The sequence below is a fragment of the Chiloscyllium plagiosum genome, unplaced genomic scaffold (assembly GCF_037043375.1).
Source record: "Chiloscyllium plagiosum isolate Xiang-an unplaced genomic scaffold, Cpla_swu_hap1 HiC_scaffold_18, whole genome shotgun sequence".
Classification (NCBI taxonomy): Eukaryota; Metazoa; Chordata; class Chondrichthyes; order Orectolobiformes; family Hemiscylliidae; genus Chiloscyllium; species Chiloscyllium plagiosum.
Genome location: NW_028270156.1, coordinates 114072797 through 114085188, shown reverse-complemented (window position 1 = coordinate 114085188; position 12392 = coordinate 114072797). Strand labels below are relative to the sequence as shown.

The window sequence follows — 12392 nt, the reverse complement described above, 5'->3', positions numbered from 1 at the left end:
CTCCCAGTCACTACATCACCATCACCCTGAACCTCTCACACTCACTCCATCACCGTCACCCTGACCCACTCACACTCACTCCACCAAGTTGCACTGATGCCCTCACTCTCACTCCATCACAGTCACCCTGACCCCCTCACATTCACTCCATCACGTTCACACTGACCCCCTCACACTCACTCCATCTCCGTCACCCTGACCCCCACACACTCATTTATCATCGTCACACTGACCCCCTCACACTCACTCGATCAACGTCACGCTGAACACCTTACACTCCCTCTATCACTATAAAACCGATCCCCTCACACTTACTCCTTCACCGTCAAACTGGCCCCATCACACTCATTCCACAACCGTCACCCTGACCCTATCTTACTCACTCCATCACCGTCACCCAGCCACCCTCACACTCACTCCATCAGCGTCACACTGACACCCTCACACTCACTCCATCACCATCACACTTACCCCCTCACTGTCACTCCATCAACCTCACCCTGACCCACTCACTCTCACTCCATCACCGTCACACTGACCCCCTCACTCTCACTCCATCAACCTCACCCTGACCCCCTCACACTCACTCTATCACCCTCACCCTGACCCTCTCACACTCACTCCATCATTGTCACCCTGACCCCCTCACACTCACTCCATCACCATCACACTGACTTCCTAACACCCACTCCATCGCCGTCACGCTGACCCCTCACACTCACTCTATCACAGTCACCCTGACCTCTCACACTCACTCCATCACCGTCACCCTCACACTCTCACACTCCCTCCATCACCGTCAACCTGACCCACTCCCAGTCACTCCATCACCATCACCCTGACCGTCTCACACTCCCTCCATCACCGTTCCCTGAACCCCCTCACACTAACTCCATCACAGTCACACTGACCCCCTCTCACTCACTCCACCGCAGTTGCACTGACCCCCTCACTCTAACTCCATCACAGTCACCCTGACACCCTCACACTCACACCATCACCGTCACCCTGACCCCCTCACACTCACTCAATCACAGTCACATAGACTCCCTCACACTCACTCCATCACCATCACACTGGTCCCCTCACAGTCATTCAATCATAGTCAACATGACACCCTTGCACTCACTCCATCACCGTCACCCTGAGCCCATCACACTCATTTATCATCGGCACACTGACCACGTCACACTCAGTCCATCACCACCACACTGATCCCCTCACAGTTACTCAATCACAGTCAACATGGCACCCTTGCACTCACTCCATCACCGTCAAACTGACCCCCTCATGCTCACCCCATCACCGTCACCCTGACCCCCTCACACTCACTCTATCACCCTCACCCTGACCCTCTCACACTCACTCCATCATTGTCACCCTGACCCCCTCACACTCACTCCATCACCATCACACTGACTTCCTAACACCCACTCCATCGTCGTCACGCTGACCCCTCACATTCACTCTATCACAGTCACCCTGACCTGTCACACTCACTCCATCACCGTCACCCTCACCCTCTCACACTCCCTCCATCACCGTCAACCTGACCCACTCCCAGTCACTACATCACCATCACCCTGACCCTCTCACACTCACTCCATCAATGTCGCCCTGACCGTCTCACACTCCCTCCATCACCGTTCCCTGAACCCCCTCACACTAACTCCATCACAGTCACACTGACCCCCTCTCACTCACTCCACCACAGTTGCACTGACCCCCTCACTCTCACTCCATCACAGTCACCCTGACACCCTCACACTCACTCCATCACCGTCACCCTGACACCCTCACACTCACTCAATCACAGTCACATTGGCTCCCTCACACTCAGTCCATCACCACCACACTGATCCCCTCACAGTTACTCAATCACAGTCAACATGGCACCCTTGCACTCACTCCATCACCGTCACACTGACCCCCTCACGCTCATCCCATCACTGTCACCCTGGCCACCTCACACTCATTTATCATCGTCACACTGACCCCCTCACACTCACTCCATCAACGTCACGCTGACCCCCTTACACTCCCTCCATCACTGTCACACCGATCCCCTCACACTCACTCCTTCACCGTTAAACTGACCCCCTCGCACTCATTCCACCACCGTCACCCTGAACCCCTCTTACTCACTCCATCTTCGTCACACTGACCCCATTAAACTCACTCAGTCAGCATCACACTGTCACCCTCACACTCACTCCATCTCCATCACACGGACCCCCTCACACTCACTCCATCACTGTCTCCCTGACCCTCTCAGACACACTCCATCACCATCATCCTGATCCCCTGACAGCCATTCCATTACCGTCATCCTGACATCCTCACACTCACTCTATCACCGTCACCCTGACCCTCTCACACTCACTCCATCACCGTCACCCTCATCCCCTCACACTCACTCCATCACCGTCATTCTGAAACCCTCACTCTCACGCCATCACAACCACACTGATCCGTTCACACTCACTCCATCACCGTCATAGTGATCCCATCACACTCACTCCATCAAGTCACCCTGACCCTCTCACACTCACTCCATCACCGTCACTCTGATCCCCTCACAGTAACTCCATCACAGTCATCCTGACATCCTCACACTCACTCCATCACTGTTATTCTGACATCCGCACACTCACTCCATCACCATCACCCTGACCCTCTCACACTCACTCCATCACCGTCACTCTGAAAACCTCACACTCACGCCATCACAATCACACTGATTCGTTCACACTCACTCCATCACCGTCATAGTGATCCCATCACATTCACTCCATCAAGTCACCCTGTCCCCCCCACACACTCCATCATAATCACCCTGACCTCCTCACACTCCTCACACTCACTCCATCACCATCACCCTGATCTCCAAACACTCACTCCATCACTGTCTCCCTGACCCGCTCACATTCGCTCCATCACCGTCACCCTGACAACCTCAACACTCACTCCATCTCCACCCTCATGACCCCCTCACAATCTTTCCATCACTGTCACCCTGACCTCCTCACACTCCTCACACTCACTCCATCACTGTCACTCTGACTCCTACATACTCACTCGATCACCGTCACACTGACCCCAAAAACTCATTCCATCACCATCACACTGACCCTCTCACACACACTCAATCATCATCATCTTGACCCCCTCACACTCACTCCATTTTGTAGGGGGTCGTGTAATTTTTAAACGGTTAGCTGCATTTTAGTCGTTTCTACCTTATAGTAAACACAAGCAGACACTCGAAACTGTTGCCGGACCTCCCTCATGTTTTTATGAATGAAACAATTGTAACAGCTTTCCTCGATAGTTGAGAGACCGCCCTTAACTACAGTTGTACAACATCATCCATATAAGGAAAGAACGGGGAGCTCGAACACTGATTGGCCAAGTGAATAACAAAATAATCGCAGGCACCAGAACCCAAATAAGGAAAACAGTGAGGAACCCTAGCACTCATTGGTCAAGACAGCAGTAGGAGACCCAGCCCACATATACGTGTATATAATGCGTGGAGATTACTATGCCTGTGTGTGTACCCACGGGAACAACAACCGACTTTGCAAAGTTGGATGAAAAGTTTTGGACAGACTCCTCCGTGTCTTTGTTCCTGGGAAGGGAAATAAAAGTGCCGGAGATGGGGCCGGACAGCAGCTTATCTCGCACAATTGGGGGCTCCTCCGGGATGAAATAATTATTGCCGGGGGGAAGTCTCTTCGGCTCACGGATCAAGCCTGATCACAACAAAGACGCGTCTAGTATATATTTATACTTCTCACTGATCAGCTTGGTCCGTCAGCCGTCGGCCAAGAGAGGATGTGACCCGGCTCATTTAAAAATAATTTTGAATCCTGGAAAAAGGAACACACGGACGAGTGCTTGAACGACCGGTTAGTGACTATACACGGGGGTACACACATTTAAAAAGGCCAGATAACTCCGTGCACGAATCAAGGTAAGAGAGTTTCTTTTGTTCTTCCTTGTTGGCCGCGTGGTTTTGACGGTCATCTGTGAAAACGCTTTGGGCGTTTAAGACCAGGACCGAAGATAAACCACGGGAAATTGTGGTTTTGACGGTCATCTGTGAAAACGTTTTAGGCGTTTAAGACCAGGACCGAAGATAGACCATGGGAAATCAGACTTCTAGATTTACTAAGGAGAAGTCAGGGAACACTGCAAATGGGAAAGAAATACCCCCCGATAGTCCACTAGGTCGGAAGTTAAGTCTATGGACGGAAACTAATAGAACGAAGGACTTAAAGAAAGAGACCATGATAAAATATTGTTGTTTTATATGGACCAAAGAACCTATCCGCGCCCCCTCGGTAGTTTGGCCCGAGTATGGGTCTGATGAAGACTGGGTGTGTCAAATCCTAAATGTATATGTTAACAGAAAACAACCGTTTGACCCAGAAGAGAGCAAATACGCCGCCGCCTGGTTGGCGGGCGACGGCGAGAGTCCCACGCGTCTCTATCCTCTGATTCCCCAAACAGACCCGAGGAAGCTCCAGAGGTCTTGGGACATCCTCACCGACGGTTTTCCACCGTCCGCCCCGCCCCCGTATATACCACCCGCGCACAAGCAGGCGTCCAGCGCGGACCTCCCTCCTGCGACGGATAAATCCGATTCCCAGCAGGCTATGACCAGTGAGGAAGGGACTGCTGGGGGCGGGGGGGGGGCACAGGAGGGGGCGCAGAACCCACCCCAGGCACTAGGAAATCAGTCCGACTCGAGATGCGGAAAGGTCGAGAAGAGGGATTGAGAACTGGGAGGAGTGACAATATTGAACAGCTGAACCCCTTACGAGAGGTGCCGTTTGGGAACGAACGGACCGGGTTCGTAGTACAACCTTTAAATTCTGGGGATATCCGGCAACTCCGTAACGAACCACCCCGTCTACTGGACGACCCCGTCAGTGTTGGAATACAACTGGACCAATTTCTGGGGCCCAGTATATACACATGGGCTGAACTGCAGGCCATGATGAGAATACTATTTAATTACGATGAAATTGTTATGATCCGGAATAGTGCAATGGCCATTTGGGATAGGGAGCATCAGGACGGCCATCAGCGTGGAGAGCAGAAGTGCCCCTTAGAGGACCCCCGGTGGGATCATAACGACGCGGGGGGACGGGCCAATATGACAGATCTCAGAAGCCTTATAATCAGGGGGATCCAAACCTGCGTGCCCAAATAGCGGAATTTAGCGAAAGCATTCGAAGTTGGACAGAAAAAGGATGAATCCCCGAGTGAGTTTTTAGACCGTTTGCGGGAGTCCATGCGAAAGTATTCAGGTTTAGACCCCGATGGGGAAATAGGCAAGGGCATGCTTAAGGTGTATTTTGTGACTAAGTCATGGCTGACATTCAGAAGAAATTACAGAAAGTGGAGGATTGGGCTGAAAAAGATGTTGCAGAATTATTACGGGAAGCACAGAAGGTGTACGTTCAGAGGGATGTAATAAGGGAGAAACATAAGACAAAAATGATGGTGGCAGCCGTACGGGAAGCTTGTAAGTCCACCGGAATGGGGTAGGGAGGTTATGGGGTGGAAAGAGGAACGTCGAACGAAAGTTGGAGAGGGAGAGGAGCGAGACGGGGCAGAAGTGAGAGAGGAGGCACCCAACAGAATAGAATGGGAGGAGGAGGAGGAGAAAAAGTTAATTGGAATCCGAAAAGAAAAATTGATGACCGCACCTGTTTTAAGCTTGCCGGATTTTAGTAAGACATTTCGTCTCTTTGTGAACTCCAGAAAGGGAACCACTCTTGGAGTATTGACCCAGGATTGGTGGGGGGGGGGGGGGGGGGGGGGGGGAAGGAAGCCCGTGGCTTTCCTGTCAAAAATTCTGGATCCAGTCTCCCGAGGGTGGCCGGAGTGTATCCAAGTGGTGGCAGCCACGGCAAAGCTGGTAGAGGAAAGCAGGAAGTTGACTTTCGGGGCCCCCTTGACAGTCACTACTCCCCACCAGGTTAGAACTATCCTGAATCAGAAGGCCGGGAGGTGGCTGACTGACTCGAGAATTCTGAAATATGAAGCCATATTGTTCGACCGAGAAGACCTCCGAATAGAAGTCGGGGGCTGGCAGAATCCGGCGGACTTTCTTTGGAAAGGGGAAGGGGAGGAGGAACTGGAACACTGCTGTTCAGACATAATAGAGTACCAGAGTATAGTGAGGGAAGATCTGAGGGATACCCCCTTACATGCAGGAAGGCAGTGGTATATTGACGGGTCCTCTCGGGTGATAGATGGGAAAAGGCACAACGGTTATGCAGTCATTAGTGAGACTGGTTGGGAATTAGTGGAAAGTGGACGGCTACCGAATGCCTGGTCCGCACAAACGTGCGAATTGTACGCCTTGCACCGGGCTCTGAAGAATTTAAAAGGAATAGCCGGGACAATCTACACTGACTCTAAGTATGCCTTTGGGGTAGTACACACCTTTGGGAAGATCTGGAAGGAAAGGGGAATGATAAATAGTAGAGGAAAGGAGTTGATCCACGAGGAACTAGTAGCCATGATCTTGGAGGATTTGTTGCTGCCACAAGAGATTGCTGTCGTACATGTGAAAGGGCACCAGAAAGACGATAAAATAGAGACCCTTGGGAATCAATTGGCAGATGAACAGGCAAAATTGGCCGGGATGGAGAAGGAAGTAATAAACTGCCTGGTAAGAATTCCCCAGATATCCGAAATTACCGAAGTGCCCACGTTTACTGAAAAAGAAGAAACTCTCCTTGCGTCTCTGGGGGGTACAAAGGATAGGGAAGGGAAGTGGACCTTACCCAATGGCCGCCAGCGACTAAATCGACCGTTGACGCGGGACATTATTGCCCGTCTACACCAAGGGGGTCACTGGGGCGCCCAGGCACTGTGTGATGCCTTCCTGCGCCGAGATGCTCACCCTGGTCTGTACACGGTCGCCAAGCAGGTCACAGGAGATTGCATAACATGTCAAAAGATTAATAAAAGGGGGCTGCGGCAGCATGCAAGACAAGGGGGTAGGAGTCCGGCCTATAGGCCGTTTGAGTATGTCCAGGTAGATTACACTGAGCTCCCCCCCATAGGTCGCCTGAAGTATCTATTAGTAATAGTAGATCACCTGACAGGATGGGTGGAAGCTTTCCCCACTGCCACGGCAACGGCAACTCAGGTTAGCAAAATTCTACTCGAACAAATCATCACACGATTTGGGCTACCCCGCGCTATTGACTCTGACCAGGGGACCAACTTCACCTCGACCGTCCTCCAGAATGTAGTGCAAGCAATGGGGATTGACTGGGATTTGCACACCCCCTGGCATCACCCCTCCTCGGGCAAGGTCAAAAGAATGAACCAGACCATCAAAAAGCAGCAAACTAAACACACTAGTGAAATCGGCCTGCCTTGGACCAAAGGCCTACCCCTTGCCCTATTGCAAATTCGCACCCAGCCAAGGCGGGATTTGGGCGTCTCCCCTTTCGAAATGCTGTTTGGCCTCCCGTTCCATGGGCCGAAGGGGGAACCTCCTGTATTCGAGTCTCGGGATATGTTTGTGCAAAAATATGTGGTGGCTCTGGGGTCTGCTCTATCTCGTTTACGCCAACAGGGACCGCCCCTCGAGTTTGCGGTGCACACCGTCAAGCCGGGTCAGTGGGTCCTGATTAAAAGCTGGAAGCAACGTACCCTCGAACCAACTTGGGACGGTCCCTTCCTGGTACATTTGACTACCGAAACGGCTGTCCATACGGCCGAAAAGGGCTGGACACATTACACTCGAGTCAAGGGACCAGTGCCACAACCAACGGAGGACGAACGAACCTCTCTGACAAAGGCATCTGAGGAACAGAGACCCTGAGAACAAACTAATCGGACTTTGGCGAGTCTAAAGGAACTGTGCCCTCTGGCTACAGGTGTCGCGACAAAATGCGGTCAATCGTATTGTTAACTTGCTATGCCATTAGCCTTGGGCTGGGTCATAGTGCGCGTGTTACCCAATTTGGCCTCTGGAAACAAGCAGAGGACCGTCAGTGGTTCTCCATCTCCGTGCCTGCCAACAAGCCAACACAGACATTTAGCTTAGACCTATGTGGGTTGGTGGCCTGTGGGACTAAAAGATAACCGAATCAAACTAAGCGGAACCTGGATAGAGAAAGGGGATTCCAGGGTCAGACGTTAGTATTACAATTGCATGGTAGGGAAGGCATAAATAGGCCTCCAGCCCCCGGGGTCCAGGCTATGGTGTCAGTCGTCCGTGATCCCATCACCCCTGGACGGGATTGTGGGCAGAATCAGTGCAATCCGCTCTATCTGACCATAAAGAACTTGGGAAACAACGGGGCGAGCCTTAATGGAACAATCCTGGGTATTAGGGTTGGGGGCCAGGCAGGACAGGAGGGGTTGCAGCTGTGCTGCACGCGTATCACGATCATTGAAGCTGAGTCTGGGGGCTCATCCGCCATCGATGAGCAGGAAAAGATTAGAATAATTGAGGTGACGGATTTGGAAAAGACCTTTGAAATAGAAACGGGATACGGGGAGGCGAATGCCTGGATGGATTGGGTCAAATATACTGTGAGGAGCATGAAAAAGAGTGATTGCTATGCATGCACGAGTGCCCGCCCTAACCCTCAGGTGGGCCCATTCCCGCTGGGATGGGAGAAACACCCACGAGCCTTGGACTGCATGATAAGGCTGCACCAGGACCGAGAGGCCTGGAACGACTCCACTTGTCGACCCTTGAGTTTGAAGTGTCCCCCCGTCAGGTCTGAGGGGGCGCCCCGCCCGCCATCATTCTCAGGGGTAACGGGTACGCACCAGGCCTGCGTCTCTCGGACGGGACTACAGTGGGACAACGATGTGGGGACATTTGACAAGTGCAGCGGATCAATTCGGCTGGTCAATGAAACTACCGGGGGCGGGAATTACTCCCACATTCATGTGCCTAGGGCAGACCTCTGGTGGTACTGTGGTGGGAGGGTTCTGCGACAGACCCTGCCCCGAAAATGGACGGGCACTTGTGCAATCGTTCAATTGGCCATCCCATTCACCCTGGCATTCGAAAAACAAGAGCAACCCCGTTCCAGTGGAAGAACTAAGAGAGCTTTGGAGACCTCTTTCGATGATAACATATATTTAGATGCCATAGGGGTCCCCAGGGGTGTTCCTGACGAATACAAGGCGAGGAACCAGATAGCGGCGGGTTTTGAGTCGTCACTGTTCTGGTGGGTGACCATCAATAAGAACGTGGATTGGATTAATTATATTTACTACAATCAGCAGAGGTTCATTAATTATACCCGGGATGCAGTGAAAGGAATAGCAGAACAACTGGACGCCACTAGTAGGATGGCGTGGGAAAATAGGTTGGCCTTTGACATGATGTTGGCAGAGAAGGGGGGTGTTTGTGTCATGATAGGCGCTCAGTGCTGCACTTTCATCCGCAACAACACAGCCCCTGATGGGTCCATCACCCGCGCCCTGGATGGACTCACCACATTCGTGGACGAACTGGCCGAAAACTCGGGCATCGACTCTGGCCTCACGGACTGGTTGGAAGCTTGGTTCGGTAAATGGACAGGGGTGGTCGTTTCCTTTCTTGTCTCATGTATAGTGGTGGCAGGGTACTCACTGCCCTTGGGTGTTGCGTTATTCCCTGCGTCCGGGGATGAACTCAACGACTGACCGAAGCCGCCCTTACTAAGAGGGATGTTCCCTATAGGCAGGTTGAACGAATGAATCCCGAGATGGAACAACGTGAATCCCTCTTGGGCGGGGGTAGTATTAGAGACGGGCAGTTTGATGAACAAGCTCGGGAGTTATTAAACACCCTGGAGAAGAAACTTACGGTTTAAAAATTACAGGCCATAAGAAAAGACACGGGGGATTTGTAGGGGGTAGTGTAATTTTTAAACGGTTAGCTGCATTTTAGTCTTTTCTACCTTATAGTAAACACAAGCAGACACTCGAAACTGTTGCCGTACCTCCCCCATGTTTTTATGAATGAAACAATTGTAACAGCTTTCCTCGATAGTTGAGAGACCGCCCTTAACCACAGTTGTAAACATCATCCATATAAGGGGGGTGTTTGTGTCATGATAGGCGCTCAGTGCTGCACTTTCATCCGCAACAACACAGCCCCTGATGGGTCCATCACCCGCGCCCTGGATGGACTCACCACATTCGTGGACGAACTGGCCGAAAACTCGGGCATCGACTCTGGCCTCACGGACTGGTTGGAAGCTTGGTTCGGTAAATGGACAGGGGTGGTCGTTTCCTTTCTTGTCTCATGTATAGTGGTGGCAGGGTACTCACTGCCCTTGGGTGTTGCGTTATTCCCTGCATCCGGGGATGAACTCAACGACTGATCGAAGCCGCCCTTACTAAGAGGGATGTTCCCTATGGGCAGGTTGAACGAATGAATCTCGAGATGGAACAACGTGAATCCCTCTTGGGCGGGGGTAGTATTAGAGACGGGCAGTTTGATGAACAAGCTCGGGGGTTATTAAACGCCCTGGAGAAGAAACTTACGGTTTACAAATTACAGGCCATAAGAAAAGACACGGGGGATTTGTAGGGGGTAGTGTAATTTTTAAACGGTTAGCTGCATTTTAGTCTTTTCTACCTTATAGTAAACACAAGCAGACACTCGAATCTGTTGCCGGACCTCCCCCATGTTTTTATGAATGAAACAATTGTAACAGCTTTCCTCGATAGTTGAGAGACCGCCCTTAACCACAGTTGTACAACATCATCCATATAAGGAAAGAACGGGGAGCTCGAACACTGATTGGCCAAGTGAATAACAAAATAATCGCAGCCACCAGAACACAAATAAGGAAAACAGTGGGGAACCCTAGCACTCATTGGTCAAAACAGCAGTCGGAGACCCAGCCCACATATACGTGTATATGATGCGTGGAGATTACTCTGCTTGTGTGTGTTCCCACGGGAAAAAACACCCGACTTTGCAAAGTTGAATGAAAAGTTTTGGACAGACTCCTCCGTGTCTTTGTTCCTGGGAAGGGAAATAAAAGTGCCGGAGATGGGGCCGGACAGCCGCTTATCTCGCACAAGCACTACACTCTTGACTCTAATCTCCAGCATCTACCGTCCTCACTTTCGCCTGAGAGATGATCAAGACTGGCAATTCAACGTTCCAGGTGTAATTATCATAGAAGAGATAGAGAAAGTCATACAGTGGGTGGGAAGGAGGAGGACTACCATTTTTGATTAAAGAATAAATTATTGCTGTAGCTTGGAAAGATATTTCTGAAAAATCATCCAGTTAAAATATGTGGGTAGTATTAACATAAGAAATTAAATATCATTTTGAAGAAGTTGCACAAAATTCTCATATGTGACAAATTGTCCAGTGAAAAAATATTCGTAGAAATTAAAAAATAAGAAAGGAATGAGTACGTTGATGGTATTGTACTATGCGCTGTCCAACAGTAATAAAGAAATTGCGAAACAAACCTGCAGGGAAGTCTCGGATATATGTAAGCTTAATAAGGTTATAATAACGGCGGATTTTAATTTTCGAAAACTGACTGGGACTACCACAGTGTTAAAGGGTTGGATGGTGAAGAATTTGTCCAATGTGTTCACGAAAAGTTTCTTCATCAATATGTAGATGATCCTAATAGAAAAGGAGCAAAACCAGACCAACTTTTGCGCAATAGGCAGGGCAAGTGACTGAAGTAAATGTGAGGGAATATTTTGGGTATTTCAGTCATAACTCTATTAGTTCCACAATGGTTATGGAAAAGAATAAGCCTTTCATGATTTTGTTTCAATTGGTGAATCATAAATTTTAATGGACAAGGAATTTCCAAGTTTGATTGGAGTTGACTATTGGCAGGTAAAACGACATCTGAAAAGTGGGAGGCATTCAACAGTGTGACGACGAGAGTTGAGAGGCATTATGTTCCTCTTCTCGTGAAGGGTAAGGCTGGTAAGGTTAAGGAACAATGGACAGCTACAGTCATTGAGGTTTTATTCAAGATTCAAAGAAAATAGTACTTTAGATATAGACACTTCATTCAATTGAATAAACTTAATTAATATAAAGAGCGTGGGGCATTATTTCGAGAGAAATCAGGAAAGCAAAAAGGAGATATGAGATAGCATGGGCCAAAAGGTTTAAGGATAATCCAAAGATATTGTGCTACTTTCGAGCAAGAGGGTAACCACGGAGGGAGTAAAGCCGCTCAAATGTCATGAAGGATATGATGTGTTGAACCCAGGAGATGGGGAATAAAATCATCCCAATCTTGGTGCATCAGACAGCAGGAAACACACACTATTGTCTGCATTCATCCACATTGAACTCCATTCTGCTATTTGCCAGCCTATTGCCCCATTTGATAAAGATCCTTTTGTAATTATAG

The 12392-nt window shown here is 50.1% G+C and overlaps 1 protein-coding gene across 1 annotated transcript; it reads left to right on the top strand.

The window, feature by feature from the left end:
* Positions 1-3577: 3577 nt before the first annotated feature.
* On the top strand, positions 3578-11471 carry LOC148147174 (uncharacterized). The gene is made up of 2 exons (XM_087996858.1): positions 3578-3976; positions 7610-11471. Exon 2 carries the CDS (start codon positions 8239-8241, stop codon positions 9682-9684), a length of 1446 nt encoding a protein of 481 aa, XP_087852984.1. The 5' UTR covers positions 3578-3976; positions 7610-8238; the 3' UTR covers positions 9685-11471.
* The last annotated feature ends 921 nt before the right edge of the window (positions 11472-12392 follow it).